The sequence below is a fragment of the Ptychodera flava genome, chromosome 14 (assembly GCF_041260155.1).
Source record: "Ptychodera flava strain L36383 chromosome 14, AS_Pfla_20210202, whole genome shotgun sequence".
Lineage (NCBI taxonomy): Eukaryota > Metazoa > Hemichordata > Enteropneusta > Ptychoderidae > Ptychodera > Ptychodera flava.
Window position 1 is genome coordinate 31,936,469 of NC_091941.1, and position 18,667 is coordinate 31,955,135.

Consider the following 18,667-nt stretch of genomic DNA (forward strand, 5'->3'; position numbering starts at 1 on the left):
TGGCACTTCACAGAATTCCCACCCACTGTGACACACCACCATGTTTGTCATAGTGAAAAAAAAAAAAAAAAAAAAAAAAAAAAAAAAAAAAAAAAAAAAAAAAAAAATATATATATATATATATATATATATATATATATATATATATATATATATTATATATATATAAAACTAGAAACTTTTTTGTAATTAAGCAGTAAAGTACACCCAGCGATGGTATACTACAAGATTTTGACCAGTTCACGACATACATATGCATGAGCGATATCGAGTGCATATATGAAGTGAACTGGTCAAAATCAAGTGGTATACCATCGCTGGGTGTGATTTATTGCTATTATATCATAACAGTATATTGAAATTCTGACGTTGAAAATCAGAAACGGATATTTGCTCAAGCTGAGATCTCATCCGTATGCCAGCAGTGGTATATCATCAATATACCACGATTCTTTTCGGGTCTCGACCAATCAGATCCCTGCATTTGCACCGTCAATATACCGGTATGATATAATATATATATATATATATATATATATATATATATATATATATATATATTATATATATATATATATATATATATATATATATATATATATATATATATATATATATAATATATATTATATATATATATATATATATATATATATATATATATATATATATATATATATATATAAAAGTTTGCTGCTGGCTAGCAGCACTGCAGTTTAACAGCTTAATAAAAACAAAACAAACTGCAGTGATGGCAGCACAAAATAACAACTTTACTGTGAAAAAAAAAACACCCTACAGTGGTGGCTGACACATCAACCTGTGTCTTAGTTTTGTCATTTTCTTTTGCTTGAATGATCAAGTCAATAAAGTTCCATTGGGTTACTGTCATGGATCTTGGGAGCTTGGGCCACCTTCCAGACCTTTATGATGCCTTAAAATGTAACCCCACTGCAGCAGTAACACATTCTTGGTAAAATGCTGTCCTCCCTTGATGATGTTCCGGCTTCAAATCTGCAACTAGCTTCACAGGAAAAGCCTGGATTTCCTCTGGATTTCATCCAAACTCCGTCTCTTCTGTCTTCGTCTGTGTCGTTTCTTTGTGTTAAAGAAGTATTAATTTTCTGGCCCACATTTTGGTCTGCAATATCTTTATCTCTGAAACTTCTGTGTCTGACGGCTCTAATATTGCATATTACAAACTGTCTCTGATCAAATGGTTGTTATACATTGATAGTTTTTAAAGATTTTTAGAGGCTACAGTGTTTTCAAGACTGGCCAGAATGGCTAGATTATATAGATGCTACTTGCAGGAGTACCATGCATGCCTGACCCATTTGCATTGGATATGATCCAATAAGGCTGACAGGATGTATGCGTGTACTGACCAAATTAATGATTTACTGTAGCTGAGAAAATACATACATATAAGTTAAGAATATGCATCATTAGTCATAATATCGTTTAACTTCCAAGTTAGAGTCTAAAATTAATTGAGGGTGTGGTATTGACCAACAAACTGTTTTATCAGAAAATATTGGATAAAGTCAAAAATGTCTTACAACAGTGAAGTTGGCTCAAATATTCAATGGGTGATACAATCAAGATGGTGATAGATGGGCTGACAAGCTTTTTTATCAGGTATCCATATATTATCTAACAGATTAATTAGAATCTAATATTAGAAGGGTAAGGTTGTGACACATGGCTGACAAGCTTTTTAATTAAATAAAATTGATCAAACTTCAAATTATAGAGTCTAATATTAGAAAGGTGAAGTGGTTATAGATGGCAAACAAGCTCTTTTCTCGCATAAAATCAATAATATTGTATAATAATAGCTTATCATTAGAATCTAATATTAGAAAGGTAAGGTTGCGATACATTTCAGACAGGCTCTTTTATTAGATAAAATCGATGATATCACCAAAGTTCTAAGGTAGAATGTAATATTAATATAATTGTAGAAGGTTGAGGTGGTGGAGATGGCCAATGAGCTGTTTTTTTTATCGGCAAAAATTGTAATTATCTGCCAACTTCTAGGTTTTAATAATTAGAAGGGTGGGATGGTGGCAGATGATAAACAAGCTGTTTTATCAGACGATGTGATGACATCATAACTTGGTCTGATATCAGAAGATTCAGATTGGTGGCAGATATGGGAGAAAATGTATCTTAAATTCTGATGTTTACAACCCAATTAAATGATTTACTTTCAGAGCAGTTGTATGATGCCAGAGCTATGATCACAGAAAGACTTGATATATTTGAATCTTTGCAGAAAAAGTATGTCAAGGAAAATATGATCTGGGCAAATAGTAAACAACAACATGATAAGTATAATCGTGACAGGATGGGGACAAGGTGCACTACACAGAAAAAACAACAGCAGCACACGAACCAAATAGCTTGTCCATTGAGAGTACATTTTAGACTTATTGCATAATCACTATAAGCAATTATCCTTTCATGAAATGATTTTTATCTGTCTCCAGAGAGTGGAAAGATGAGCTCCATTACATAAGAAGGAGGACTGGATACATTAATTGGCTATGTCTTGATCACTACTGCGCCAGCATATACAATACAGTACCTATACATCATTTTTAGCATGTTTTTGTTTTTATTTTTCAAAATTGTTTATTTACTTGGTTTTTTTATCTTTTCCAACTACTTAAGATACTACACATACACATGATGCCAGAATTAAGCTTTTCCTTTCAGATGTTTGCTTGTCAATCCAATGCATGTTGCTGGCAGATGTGACTTAATTCCCTTCAATATGGTCCCAGGGTAGTCACATTCAAGGAATTACATGTTTATCACTTCAATCACGGGAGAGACAGGCTGGTTGGTTGGTTGGTTAGTGCAGATGTACATGTAAAATTTTAGCCTGATCCATTACACTTTCTTGAATTTTACACAGGGACTTAGCAAGATTTTTTCAAATAGCTTGGCTAATTTTCAGTACAATGCGAGGCAGAATGCAGGAAATTCATGGCATCTCATCACTATGGCCATTGACGTCATTGTAATTATCTTGAAGATTTCCCAAAGCCAGCTGCTAGCTGTGGACCCTTTGTAACACCCGAAATTACCCAAATTTTAAAGCAGAAATACTGCAGGCTGTCATGTCGGCAATCTCTTTCCTTCAGGGCATGTGTGTGTATCATATTGAAAATATAGGTTTGGAAAGATTTGCTGGTTTTTCAGCTTCAGTTGTTGTTTGGTCATGTTTCCCCATATTACTTTGAATGTCCTATAACATTCAATATATTTTATTGATGATATTTCATAACAGATACCTTTTGGGTGAGTTTATTTGCTTGATATTCTCATAAATTTTATATTTTTTCCTGATTAATTTCATCCTTCCAACAAAATTCATATTTTTGTGATTGCTTTCATTTCACACCACTCTCACTCTGACAGACCGGTACAAAATGTTCTCTTCACGGTATAGCAAATTCAGCACAGTATACACAGTCCAATGCAATCAGCCACCACTGAACTGCTGCAAAAGGTTCATGGAGGTCGTTTGTAACTAATTACCAATATTTCTGGTTCAATTGCTCAATTTCAATAAAACTTGACAGAGTTTTAGCAAGGTCATAGTATTCACTCTGCATCATGAATTGTCAGTGTGTTTCAGCATCTCCACAGAAAACTATTTTCTCAATGCTTTAGAAATATATATGTACATGGTGTACACATACACTCTGAATACAATATACGGTGTTCTGTGTGATCTTGCAGAAAGAGTGAAGTGCCACTCGAACATACTGGAAAGGGATAAGTTTTGACCGATTCAGAAGTGGATCATAAATTATGGTTTATGCAAATTACACACACATTATACCTGAGGTGTTTGTACTTGGCCTGCACTACCACAGTAGTTATATATCTATATATATATAATAATATATATATATATATATATAAAATATATATATATATAACACACACACATATATATATATACACACACACACACACACAACTATACCATATCATACTGTTAATTTGAATTTTTAACAAAACACTAAGACACCGTTTTGGGATTGGAAGCTTTTATTCCCATTTTTTTGAATTTGTGCAGCACACAGACAAACATACCTCCTTATCTACACTAAAATGACCCCAAAAAATGACAGGAAACTGGATTGGTATCATGATCAAGAATGAGAGGTAGTCTGGAGTTATGGGCAAATGTACAGATAAGATATTTTCAATCAAATACTTCATGTTTTATTCACGTATTTTATTGGGGTTTTTTGCGGGTTTGAGCGTTAGTAGATGCAAATCTTTCCATGGTTGACCTGCTGAGGAGGCTAATTTACATATCTTTGTTTGTTCGTTATTTCTGTACACCATCATGCCCATGAGTCCATGGTCATCAAACACCTTTGCCATAAGATTCATTTGTACGCATTTTATTTTTGCTAGGGTTTAAAATCAGCAGTTGTTGTGACTGTCTTCAATAGTTGCACTGTTACGGCAAAGAAGTTTGTAAAAAAATGGAAAGGATGTTAAACTATACAGCCAACTACCTCTATGACTGGCTAAAAATTATCACCAGACAGAACAAACAGCTTTGTTCACATTGTAAGGTCATCAAAGATAGTCTTGTATGTTGACTTGAGTGATTTGTATAATTTTTTTGGGTAAGTTGCTTTTACTTTCTGATATATAAAATCTTAACTGTTAATTTATTGCCATGTAAGAAATCTACAGGTTTATCTATGGTTAGGATACAACCAAGGTAAATTGAATAAAAGCAATGCTCAGATGCCAACTCTCAGTGTGTTGATGACAAAGCACTGATACGAATCAATCTGAAACACCTAGGCTTCACTACAATGAAAGACGTATTCTTCAAAGTGGAAAGTATCAACTCATTATCATTATTTATCTGCCTCTCTTGCTTTTGGTGAGTCATCAACAATTATCAAAACAAGCCACTAAAAAAACTAATACTACAGTAATATCTAGGCTAGAGGATTTTAGGTGCCAAATATTAACAGCAGATGTGTGAAATTCAATCTTTCAAGAGTCTGAAGTATTTCATTAATATTTTTTTCCATTTTTTTTTATTAATATTTTTAATTTTTTTTTGTCAAATAAAAATCCCCGGATAAAACCACTTTGTACATTGAATCCTGGCTACATGATGCTATTCAAGTTCTCAGTGGCTCTGTAATGAAGTTCAGTTGAAAGTATGACGCTTATTTTGTTTGTCTAGAAATGAAGACAAGAAAAGGAAATGAGGAAAGACTTCACTTTTGTTACACGTAAGATTTTTATAATACACCCAAAATTTTTATAGTCAATTATGAGATTGCCAGCTTACTGAATCACCACAATCTGTTTTGTATTTGTTTTTGTTTTCATTTTTCTTTGTATGAAAACATACATATGATTATCGGTAAGTTAATTTTGTTACAGATTTGGGAACCAGGAGGGTTTTTCCACCAATGGTTTGCTATCTCTTTGAGGGCTGTAACATTCTGCAAAGGCTATGTACAAGCAAACATAATCATCGGACCATTACAGACAGATACATTTTTATCATATTGGAAAACATTACTGTTGAAATTTTTTTTCAAATTTTTTTTCTTCAAAAATCTGAGCAAGATCTCCATCCTTCAAAGTGACGATACTTTGCTTATGAAGTGACACATTTATCTTGAACATTAGGATCTTCTGGATAAAAACACGACTGTGAGGTGAGATAGTAATGTCAGCTGGACAGTGGTCAAGCATGCTTGGTGTGCGTAGATTTTGGAAAATATCAATAGCAAGCCGATAAAGGGGTTAAAAAAATATATGTACGTTGAGAAATAATTAACAAATGGGTGAGTTAAATTGTTGACATAACAACCAGATATATTGAATATCTATACAAGGTAACCTGATCTACATATCACACGTTTGAAAATTAATCTGAAAATTGTGGCGGAATATACACAAGCAAAAACAGTCTCTCACTATGTCTGCTGGGTGACACACACACACATAAAAACACTGACAGGAAAATTACACTGAGCTAATGGAAAATATGAAGTATTACCATGAGATGGTGTGTTGTTCAAAAATACATACCGGTATACCAAAACAATATAATTAAAAGACAATCAATGGGATGATATTGTCATTACTATTCAATTGTTATCCTATTCTATTATGGTGAATATGGTATATTTACAAAAAAAAGTTTTTTATTTTAAAGATGAAAGTCAAGCACCATACTAACAATAAATATATCTGTCTACTAATGATGTAATACCTACTTTTAATACTTCTATACCAGGAATGGGATTATGTACATACACTTCATTTTTAAAACCTGTTTTAGTCAATTCTTAACCTCTAAGTGCAACTCAGTGGGTGTGCACAGAACTTAGAATATGCAAAAAGCCTAACGTGTAGGGACTCTTAACAAAATACTGACTTAATAACTGTAGTTAGATAACATGCAGGAACACAGTGAATGTGTTAATGATCTCATCTAATATGTTCCGATGGCTATAAATGTGTTACAAAAATCAATAAATCATGAAAATAAGCGGTCATGAGTGATACATACAATGTTTTCAGGTTTCAGCCTACAGTATGTAAAATGTTAGCACTACCACTTAAAGTCTAAAACATTTTAAATCTACAATGTTTGTGACTTACAAACAAAAATAAAGATAATCCATACACCTTTTATTACACACAAAATTGACAAAAATATAGAAATATTGCACATAAATTCATGATTACAATTTGTAAAATTATATGTAAGAAGTTGATTTTTTACATATGTTTTGATGTCTGTTCACAAATACCTGCTCTGCTTATAACTTTACATGAAATGAGGAACTCATCTTAAATCATAGTAATTTTACAACATTGCATTATGGGTGCAAAGCAGTTGTGCGAAACCAAAAATGCAGGTTAGCGTTAAAATTACAGACACACTTAAAATTGGGGACAAACTGGGAGATACAAACTTTGGTGCAATCAAGCTGAAGTTTAATTCTACTGATATACAGTGTGCTAGCTATTGTCTAATATTCAAACTACTTAAAATGGAGACAAGGGGAGACTTTTGCATGTCAACATCACTATGGCTCTATAAATTTGATTCTTCTCTTGTATCAACATTTCGACGTCATGAGATGTACAGTATTATGCACTGCTGACAGCAGATGTAGAGATCCAAACTTGAGTCGTGAGATTGTTGACGCATTTGAAGGTAAACTGACCCTCCAAGTTATCTATGTACATGTTCCGTAGTAACCCTGTCTGCTATGTCTTCACATGGTATCACCACTGAAGCCAGCACTGGAATGACTCAGGGCAATCCCGCTGTTTCAGCCCAAACATAATCATGTTATTGTTGATGTTATTGTTATTATTATCAAAGGATGTACTCCCTCTCTTGATTATAAAAAAAACTTTGCATTCCCAGAACGAACTTGATTGGTTTTCATTTTTAATTGCTTGTTAATTGTAACTCAACTGTTTAAATCTAAACTGCTTGTCGTCGTCTTTAAATACAGCTGCCCCTTTTTATTTTCATTTACACTTCTGTCAAGGCTCTAGGACAAGAGAGGCTGGCCCCTCTTTATGTCCTGACAATCAGAATCAAAGATGCGACAGCGTCTTGATTCGATCACCATCTCTCGATGACAACAGCAGATGAGAGCTGCTGTAAATGCCAGCGTGTCCACCCTCCACTCTAGAATCCTTGGATGTAGCAGTAACTCTCAAACGAGGACAGCAGCAAGTACAGCAGCCACAGGCTGAACAAAAACAAAGAACTGAGTATCTTGCTTCTCTTGGGACCTCCGAGTTCTCCGTTGATGGAAGGTATTTTCCTCCTGACCATCAAGAAAGCGATAGCAATGATGGCAAAGATGGTGAAAATGGTGACAGAGAACGCCAAGGAGCCTGGTTCTACAGGGAAGTCCTCTCCCTTGGCTGCCCAGTATATGGCAGCTACCGACCAGGCCAAACCAATGCCAAGAAACACGTTGACAGCATTGCTTCCAGTTACATTGCCAACTGATGCATCTGCATGCTTATCACCAACAGCTGCTACTTTACTGGCGAAAGTATCTGTTTGAGAAAGGGAAGAGGAATATATTGAGATGTAGTTGTATCTGGAAGTCTGACGTCTCTTCGGTGTAAAGGCTCCATATTGTGCAAAGTTCTTTGCAGCAATTACCTTGTCCTACCTACACTTTGGGTAAACAATCCATTATGTTACTGTTTTCCTTGGCAGAATCTTCAGAAGGATATGCAAATTATCAAGGTTTAGTGTAATTGCAGATGAATGGATCAAAATCTCAGCTTCGGATATCTTCAACTCGATGCTAATAGAAAAACATGAAGCACCTGGTCTCACGTATCAATGTTTATAAATCCGAATTACCCTGTCTCTTCCTGTTCATCCCCAATGCCTGTAAACAGCTCCACAATCACCACTGGTATCAATGTGTTCCGGCCAAACCATTCAGGTGCAGGGGTTAATTACGAAAACACCATGAGTCAAACTTCTGAGAGCGACCCAAGGGCAAAAGTTAATGCTATTTTTGACAAGCCCACCGATCACAAGTTCCCATTGGCTCGTTCAAATCAGTGATGATATTCTCGGGGGACTGACTCACCTGGTACGCTGGTTCCTAAGGCAACAAATGAGATTGCTGTCACAGAATCTTTGAGTCCCACTGTACAACCAAAGTGGGAAGCGATGTCACCAATCACAGCTGTCAAGAGACCAATGACGATGATAGAGACAGCAAAGCACGCCCAGCCACTCCAGATGTCTGTGGGTGGAATAAATGCAAACAGAATCTTCCAGAAAATGGACAGGAAATGCATGACGTAATCCATACAGGATGGTAACTTTTCTTCTCCATCCTCATCTTCATCACCTGCAAGAACAAGTTGCCAAGAAAAAAAGATTACTTCAATCATACCTCACAAATTTTTTTTTTGGTAAGAAATTAATTAAAGTTCATTTTCTGAGCAGTGCCAGGATATTTTATGAGATCTTGCATGGTTGTAATGTTTATAGGACAAAGTCGTGTGACATGTGTAGGACAAATGAAGCCATTGAACACAGGTCCTCTATACAGAGGCCACTATATCCAGGACACTGAGTATACTCCACTTCCGCATACTGCATCTATTGATCACAAAAGAATTAAATGTCAACATTTTCATTATCTATCTTCCAGCAATGACCCCGAAAAGTCTCCTCAACATCTAGAAAAATATGAATTTTTTTTCAGAAGGATACAAATTTCAAATATTGCTTCATATTAATATTACCTTTCATCTTTAATTCCTCTTTAAGCATACAACTTGGTTGTACACATATTCACCGTAAATACTAACACCTGTAAGCTCTTGATTACTAAAGCATGATGAAATAAATTCAGATTATGAAACCAAATTCCATCATGACTGAATAATGTTACCGGCTATCAGTATCATGCAATAGCAACCAACAAATCTGTTGTCACTTTCCTCAATGACCCATAAACATAGTTGAGACCACAAAAATGGAAAATAGCTGGAGAGTTAAGCGATGTTTTTTTTTTGTATGACCCACTCACCAGAACTGACTGTGATGGCTTCAGAAAACTGCTCTCTCCAAGACGAGGTGCCAACTACCAGAGATAAGTTTGCTTTCTTGATCAATTTGTCTACCGTGTTCTGTAAAAGATTGAACAATCAAAAAAATCAACACACAAATTCAAGATTTCTAGTGTATTGGGGCTCTAATAATGGCAATATTTCCCTCATGAAACAAGAGCAGCTCAGTATCATTTTCAAAAAACTTATTCAAAATGAAAATTTGCCTGAGCAATCAATCATGTCCATTGACTTGATTTTCTTTTCCAAACATTTTCTTTTGTTCACTTAAAATTCTTCATTGTTTCCATTACTCTATCTCGCTCTTGAGATTTTTTCCATCATTAGTTAAGGAGTACTTGCTTCTCTGTTTTTCCATCATTAGTTAAGGAGTACTTGCTTCTCTGTTTTTCCATCATTAGTTAAGGATACGGTACTTGCTTCTCTGTTTTTCCATCATTAGTTAAGGAGTACTAGCTTCTCTGTTTTGTTGATTTATTCTCTCAGAATTTTTTAAGATTTAACTTCATCATCATACTTAACATGGTTATTCAAAGTAGAAAGCTTTTTATCATGGGGTTGACAAGGCCCTCACTTGAACATTAGACATCTAACAAAGTCTTATCCAACAGTTTAGCACCTTTTCCAGCAACCAATCATGTGCCTTACTTTTGGCTACAGCCCTGTCCCTGTTGATCCTAATGTCCTGTGTAGGTATGTTGCTCACTTGGCTAAACGCTTAAAGTTTTCTTCAATTCGTCAGTATTTAAATATTGTGCGTTTGCTCCATGTGGAAGGGGGCTCCTTAATCCCCTAGATAAAAATTTTGCACTCTCAATGCTGTTAAAAGGGATAGAGAAAGTTAAAGGCTCTTCAGTTGACCGTAAGCTACCTGTCACTCCTGACTTGCTCCTTGGTATTCGAGCTCAGCTCAATTTGTCTGACACTAATGATGTGGTTTTTTGGGCTATCTGTCTTGTTTTGTTTTTTGGTTTGCTAAGGAAATCTAATGCCCTCCCCCCCTCTCTTGCGCAGTTTGATCCTTCCAAACACCTTACCCGAGGTGACTTTTTGGTTTTTTCTTGGGTCTTGGCTTTGTTGTCAGATGGTCGAAAACTATCCAGTCTCGAGATCGAGAGCTTATCATGCCTCTGCCTGTCCTCCTGGACACCCATTGTGTCCAGTTTCAGCGGTCTTTGCAGCCTTTCTGCACACCCCCTCTTCACAGAATGGTCCAGCCTTTGTCCTCCCCCCTTCCCACCCCATTCTACCTTCCATGTTTTCCAAGCGCCTAGTTTCCTTGTTGGCACCCCTTGTTAGAGATGTACCAACAGGACACTTTCAAAACCCAAAGTCCGAAATTCATGATCTGGCACTTGCCTTAAATTCCATGCTTTCTAGAATCAGAATTTCGCATTTCTTCAAATCTCCTAATCTGGGTTTACCCATGTCAGCGATGCGTTTCTCCTCCTCTGTCATGTTTGTACCCTGGCTGTTCTCGCCCGCTTCGTACGCCGAATCTTCATCATCACTTCCTGCAGAAAAAAAAACAGACTGAGGATGAAAAAATATCAAACAAAAATAGGACACCTAAATTTGGAAAAAAATCAAAAAGGGCATGAAGTTTACTTAGAGTATTATCTCCATGTAAAAGAAAATAAAGTCACTACTGGTTTATTTTCAAATGAAAATTTGCATAATCTTAAAAACAGTCAACAGCAGTTTCTCACAATGTAAAAAATACCAAAGAAGTTTGAAAGCCATTGTCTTGTTGGGCTTACAAAATTGTCAAATATTTTTGTGTCGCATTTTCAAATGATGTATTTCGACCAAATATGGACATTTCTTGGTTTCTTCAACTTCAAACAAAATTGTCACCATTCATTGGTATATTTTGTATCAGTCATACACACTGTAAATTCACCCTCAATAAAAAGGTAACGATGACACAGTTTCAACCGTTTTTTGTCTTGATTAGATGTATAATGGTAAATTACACAAACGTGTTGTCTCTCTAGGCATTTTCTAATCAATTTTCATAATTGCATGATGTAATATATGAACTGCATATTATCCTAAGGAGCTTTCTAATCAATAATATTTGTCATGAAATTATCAAATTAAAGAGCTGGATCATTTGATTAATTAGTTGATGAATGTGACTGGGTTGTTTCCTGCCAGACATATTAAAAATCCAATAGAATATCACGAAGCTCAACACTGCTGATTATCCAAATCATGCAAATCTATCATTGCTATACTTTGATCATGGTTTAAAATGGGGATGGCTTGGCCAGTACACTACGTAAATGAATGTGTTGGTAATGCAGGTGTTGGCATATACATGTACACATTGATGCACATTAATTTGCATTATGTGTATGGCCAGTGCAGAAAACTGTTACAGTAGTAAACAAATCATCCAAACTATGATAAAGGGTATCAAATGCATGAAGTCACAGCACCAGATATGGATAAAAATATATTTTTGTAGCCACAATGAAATGGGTTTCATCAGTCCTTAAAAACAGCTGACCCTGCTCTCAATGTCAAACTTTTTGATGCATTGAAAAATGGCAATAATCATTGATGTTTCACGAAGACTTCAATTGCTTTCTAGTGCACCTGTATCTACTGCTATCTTCATTCAATGTACACCGCTAAAAGTCTGCAGTGATGTAGCATAACTGGCCAGTAACTGCAGTGCAGCACTTCTGTTACATTGCAGTTATGTCAGTCGTGTTGCAGGCATGATCCTGCAGTACTGCTACAGGCATGCTGGAACATTTGTGCAGCACACATGTAACACTCCTGTACATGCAGTGCACCATACCTGAAACATTGCTGTTACAGCAATGTTTCATGACAGCCCCAGCATGTGTGGTGCAGTCCAGAAAGGACATTGATGTTACACGAGTGTACCTTTTATGAAACATCGATGTTGCAGCATTGTACCATGACATTCCCAGCATGCATGTTGCAGCTCTGTTGGGACATTGATGTTACACGAGTGTACCTTTTATGAAACATTGCTGTTGCAGCATTGTACCATGATAATCCCAGCACGGATGTGCTAGCCCTACAAGGGCATTCATGTGACGTGATGAGTGTGAAGTCCAACAAAGATGTTCTTTTGTTATTGATGTGTTGGAAAAATACATGTAGCACTATTTCCCAGTGGTTCCATTCATGGCTATTTGGAACAAGTCCTTTTTTTAAACTTGAATATTACACTGTATTTAAATTACTTCTGAATGTATTTTGCTGCATTTGAATAAAATGACTGGCCACTAGACCTGAATGTATTGAGAATCATATTTTATTACCTCAATTCTTAAAAAACGTACAATTGAAGTAGGACAGCATGAATAACAACAGCTTAACAATGAACAAAGAATAACAAGTATAACTAAAAATTTCGCAAAATCAAATACGGCTATAAAAGGTGACTATGACTATCATGACTATGACAATATGACTAAAGGTGATATGAGTAGAATCTCAGACTAATCGGTGCCTTCTTTCTGGAGAATACTATTCTAAAAATAAGACTATTCTAAAGATTAAATTGGTATTATTGGTGGTAAAATTTCAGTTCAATCTATGTCTTGGTTCTTAGAGAAGATTGTTAATGATTAAATTGCGATTTTCACTAAATCCATATGGCGGCCAAATCATGAGACTGATGAAATAGCCTTTTACAAACTTGAAAATGCTAACACTAAGGATGACACAAGTAAAATTTCAGGTAAATCAGTGTTTTTGTTCAGTGGAGAAGAAGATTTTTAAAGATTAAGTTGCGATTTACACAAAATCCAATATGGCGGCCAAACCACGTGACGATTGAAATGCATTTCCCAAAATTGAAAGAGCTAATACTATAGGATGACACAAGTGAAATTTCACTTCAATTGACGGATTGGTTCCAGAGAAGACAATTTAAAGATTGAAATGGTATTTTTTTAAATCCGATGTGGCGGCCAAGGTCATGTGACAGCATGAGATTTTATTTTTACATTCTCAATACCTTCGCTAGTGCATGATGTATTAAAAAATTCGAATTGAATAGACCCGCTGGTCTTCAGGAGATCCAATATGGCAACCAGGTAACCTGACTAATTGAAATTTGAAGGGTTAGGTGTATGAGATCTACATTATGGACCTATTAGCCCTGCAAGTTTGAGAAGTTAATGGTGAGCAGTTAACTAGAGTTCTAGGACGACAAAATAGTTATGGAAGAGGAAGAAGAAGAATATTGAACCCAGCCGGTAAGCTTTGGCCCCTCAAGAATTAATCCAACAAACACACTAGGGATCTAGCCCATAAGCTTGGGCCTCTAACAATGAAACTATTCGTAGTTTGAATACACCTCGTCGTCTTCATTTTTAACACATTCGTAAGAGAGTTTCCTGCCTGATGCATTGAACCAGTCTTGGTAGGACTGCCAAAATCCCTTCCTTTCTGGATCTTTATCTCTGTTGAATTTCCTCTGGAAAAATAAAAAAAAATGTACAGTTGCTCCAAAAGTACATACTGTATGTGGTAAAACACTCATTATATGTCCATGACCACTTTCATGTAAAGTTTGATATGTTGTAATTAACATCAATAATAATTTTACAATTGTTACAAGTGTATTGGCGTACTCCATCTTGCACGTGAAAATAAATTCTCGGATAACCGGTTCGTTTAGTACATATTACAAATTGGTTTGATCACACATAGTAACTCTTTTGTTTGTAATACAACTAAATTGATAAATAAAAACTTTCTACTTACAATGAGAGCCAAAGAAAATCTTTGGTGTAACATTAATTAGTTTTGTATAATGGCAGATTGTCTCTGCAAGGGAACAGGTGTCCATTGCACAGTAATGATGTCTGTCATCTTCCACAGCCATGACCTGTTGGGTATAAAGGAAAACGTTGTTATGCTTGATAAGTTGCAAATCCAGTTTACTTTCTACGCTTTATAGTATTTTCAAATTCTTAGTATTCTGCTTCCAAATGAAAACAGACAGCATGAGACCTTACATCTTGTAGATCTCATTTGTGGTTGCTATTTGTTGGATGACTCATGCAGGACCCGTAATAAACTGTTTATTCTCTATGAGTTTTTCTATTTCAATTTTTTACCTTACGAACTTCTTCTTGTCTCCATTCTTGAACCTTCAGCCAACAAAACTTCATCATTTTCTGTACACAGTTTGCGTTGTATTCTGAGAAAGTATTTTGTATTTCGTCCTGTTGATTAAAAGACAAAGAGAGGTTATGTTACCTTTGAATGATCATATACATAATTTTTTTACTTGCATCATATAGCTAATGTAGTGCATTACATAGGATTCAGTTGTAATTTGTTGTGTGTTGCATAGACATCATTTGTGTAAAAGTAAACATGAACTATTCTTAAAGCCCTAATAGCTGCAAATGTGTAATAAACTGATATCAAAATATCCTGAGTTTTATAAGAGTTTTCTTTGAATAAGACCCATTATAGACTGAAAAAATATATAACACTGTCATAAATGTCGCAGGTGACATGTAAATCAAAACGTTCTACCACTATTTAAGACTTGCAACCATTTTCAAAAACCAATCATACGACTGAGAAAATAAAGATTACAACAACACACTGATGGCCAACATGTGGGTGCATTTAAGTAAATGGCATTATAGTTGTGTCTTTGATGACTACAATGTCTATATATTCATGAAACACTGAATTTCTGTACTTTTCTATAGGGGCGCACCAGTGCAGCATCCATTTATTATTTTACTTGTTAAAATATGTAGTCGTCGTCCAAATCTGGCATAAGTGATATGTCAGTACATGCCCTTCAGTCTGAACATTTACATGCACTAACGTTGGTTTGAAAATAAAATCGCAGCCACTGGGGCTCTAACCCTTTGAGCACCAAAGTCATTTTTTGTTGCCCATATCAAAATTTACACCATTCAATTTTTTCTAATTTTTGCAAAAATTTTGATAAAAATCTGAAGCCAACAAAATGTGATGTTCACTTGGTCCAAAAATGTCAATAATTACAGTAAAATTCACAAAATTGATGAAATGTTGCACACTATAATTTAAGTGTGAAAAATTGCAGTGCTCTAAAGGTTAACCTACAACTTCTGTGTAGAAAATGATGTTTTCATTCATTTATAGATGTATTATGATCTTCAACAGATTTCTGCTATGGCTTGATATTATTGTAGCTATCAGTCTCTAAATTAACCATTCAACACACAACCTATAATAAAATCAATACTAGAACCATGTCTGTTATCTATAGACGGTCTTTTCTTTAAATACTTGCAGTGGTCATTTTTTCTTGGTTCCTGTAAATGACGACCATGCATTGGTTGCAATGAGGAGAACAATATAAATATACATTTTATGAATACTAATTTTATGAATTTTTTTAATTCTTTGATAATTTTGAACAAATGGACATCACACTTCATGGGCTACAGTTTTTTTATCACATTTTATTGGCTACGATTTGTTATAAAAAATTTTGCAAAAATCTCGAAAAATTTACTGGGTATATTTGGCAAAGTTGACCTGGCACTCTAAGGGTTAATGCTATCATCAATTCATACACAGACACACAGATATATATATATATATATATATATATATATATAATATATATATATATATATATATATATATATATATATATATATATATATATATATATATAATACAGTGTTTCATCTAGACAGATGGGATGGGGGATTCCCTCTCTGTTGTCATGTTGGTACTCCCCAGTAATTTTTCAATAGGGACAAGCCCCCTTTGAAAAGGTGCCTGTCACACCTTAGATATACAAGTAGAACACATGAACTGGTGAAATTCCCTATAAATTTTCTGATAAAGGGAAAATCCCTCCTGTAGATGCCATCCTTGATGACTCTGTGTGTGTGTGTGTATAGTGTATAAATATATATATATATATATATATATATATATATATATATATATATATATATATATTATATATATATATATATATATATATATATATATATATATATATATATATATATATATCACACAACTACATCTGAGTGTCTCTTCACAGCAAATTTTTGGGTCTTGAAAAAATCACCCATTTTTGACTTTAACCCACGTCCCCAGAATTTAGTTCGGATGCTCTACAACTGAGCAAACGGATCAGTTCAAGTTGGTTTGATGTGCGTCGTCTGTTGGCCTTTTTCTTCCCCGAAAGAGACCTAAGATTTTACAATGGTTTATATATAATATATATATTATATAATATATATATATATATATATATATATATATATATATATATATATATATTATATATAATATATATATATATATATATAAAACCATATATATATATATATATATATATATATATATATATATATATATATATATATATATATATATATATATATATATATATATATATATATATATATATATATATATATATAATATGTTGTGTGTGTGTGATTTCATTGATATTTATTGATAACTTATTTAAAGTATTAACCTTCAGTGTACTCACATATATCTCCTGCCTTGGTACTTCCCGTAGCGGGTTCGTAAAATACATCTTTGCTAAAAGTTGTTTTAGGGTATTCTGTGTCAAAGGATTTTAGGAAAAATAAGTGCAGTTAGTATAATTAACCTGAGAGAGAGAGAGAGAGAGAGAGAGAGAGAGAAGAGAGAGAGAGAGAGAGAGAGAGAGAGAGAGAGAGAGAGACGGATGTACATTGAAAGAATGTGTCCAAGTAAACATAGATTTGTGATTTATCATGTTTTTTGAAAATTTTTGTTGAATTTTTTAGGATGCATTTATGAGCCCCAAATGATTATTATTATATCCATAATTTACTCATTCTATAGATGTGTAATTGAAATAAATAAATAAATAAAATGGAAATGTCTTTTGTTTGGTATAGGCCTACTTACATACTCATACGAGCCTTTCCTCACTTCAAATACTTCGCTTTGATGTTTACTTAATTTCATGATAGTTGCTTTCATCCTCTCCTGTTCCTCTAGAATTCTGTATACTTTGGATTGTATATTCTTTACTGTCTTCAATATTATAAGGAGAGTGTTTTTGTTGTTGTTGTTGTTGTTGTTGTTGTTGTTGTTGTTGCTGTTGTTGTTACTGCTGATGCTGTTGCTTCTGCTGCCGATGCTGTTGCCACTGGTGTTTCTGTTGCAGCTGCTGTCTCTGTTTTGTTTTCCGGCTCTTTGTTGGTTTCCTGTACTGCTGTTCTGAGTTTTTGGTGATGCTGGTACGCCTAACATAGGCCTACTACTACAATAACTAGTAGAGCTACTGTTGTTGTTCAGTGACAGTTTACTTTCTTGCTCTGTTTACAATAAGAAATGATTTAATTTTAGGAAATTGTTTGAGAATAGGTCTCAATCTCTCTTGATAAAGCACAGTCCCTCCATGTATACGTGTGTCGAGGGAATGTGGATCGACGGAGGGACTTTCGATAAATGCATTAGGCCTACGGTAGGCCTACAGCTATAGATGAAGTCAGAAAAATAAAAAAACGTCAAATTTGTTTGTTTTATTTTAGCTTTAACGCTGTTTACATAACTTAGAATCTGATCATTATTTATACACGCATATGAGTACGTCTACATCGATTTGCGGTTTCGATAATACCCGTGAATTTGCTAATATGTTTGACCTATAGGTTAATGTGCGTGTGGGCATATTACTTTGAAATATGCGACATCGTATGCGGAGCCCATTAGCAGCTGTATTCGCGGCACGGCACTGAAGATTAGTTATCGCGTTGGCAAACACACTGACTTTTTATACTTACTTTTCGATGTGTCATTCTGGCTATCCAGCCTAGATTTCTTCGCTTCCCTCTTTTCCAAATCTAGCCGGTGCCGTTTCTTCTGACTTGGGCCAAATACGGGAGAGGTGCCAGTGCTCGCCATCATCGCAGCGGGCTTCAAGTTTGATCGTCTGAACGCTTTGCGCCGCCGGCGCCGCGTCGCTAAAAACTTGTCTGTCGCT

At 34.8% G+C, this 18,667-nt stretch overlaps 2 protein-coding genes across 6 annotated transcripts in view; both read right to left on the reverse strand.

Annotated features, from left to right (window-relative positions):
• Nucleotides 1-4,053: 4,053 nt before the first annotated feature.
• LOC139150190 (sodium/calcium exchanger 3-like) overlaps nt 4,054-18,667 on the reverse strand; it is a 101,606-nt gene continuing 86,992 nt past the window's right edge. For all 5 annotated transcript variants that reach the window (XM_070722402.1, XM_070722404.1, XM_070722403.1 and 2 more), the window contains exons 4-7: nt 11,011-11,165; nt 9,612-9,711; nt 8,658-8,924; nt 4,054-8,106 (exon numbers count right to left, since the gene is read on the reverse strand). In XM_070722402.1, the coding sequence (XP_070578503.1) occupies nt 7,727-8,106; nt 8,658-8,924; nt 9,612-9,711; nt 11,011-11,165 (902 nt within the window). In that variant the 3' untranslated portion in view covers nt 4,054-7,726. The remainder of the gene's footprint in view (nt 8,107-8,657; nt 8,925-9,611; nt 9,712-11,010; nt 11,166-18,667) is intronic.
• On the reverse strand, nt 12,087-18,208 carry LOC139150191 (uncharacterized protein DDB_G0286105-like). The gene is made up of 5 exons (XM_070722405.1): nt 17,587-18,208; nt 17,180-17,254; nt 14,766-14,873; nt 14,410-14,533; nt 12,087-14,119 (listed from the first exon to the last, which is right to left on the reverse strand). Coding segments are annotated over exons 1-5 (657 nt in total). The 5' UTR covers nt 17,935-18,208; the 3' UTR covers nt 12,087-14,117.

What these genes read in the sequence shown, in the direction of transcription:
- LOC139150191 (XM_070722405.1), bottom strand. Translation starts at nt 17,934, where the DNA reads ATGTTAGGCGTACCAGCATCACCAAAAACTCAGAACAGCAGTACAGGA. An exon ending in TACCAAGGCAGGAGATATAT is followed by an intron (nt 14,874 to 17,179) that starts GTGAGTACACTG and finishes TTTAATCAACAG; the next exon opens with GACGAAATACAAAATACTTT. An exon ending in GACAAGAAGAAGTTCGTAAG is followed by an intron (nt 14,534 to 14,765) that starts GTAAAAAATTGA and finishes TATACCCAACAG; the next exon opens with GTCATGGCTGTGGAAGATGA.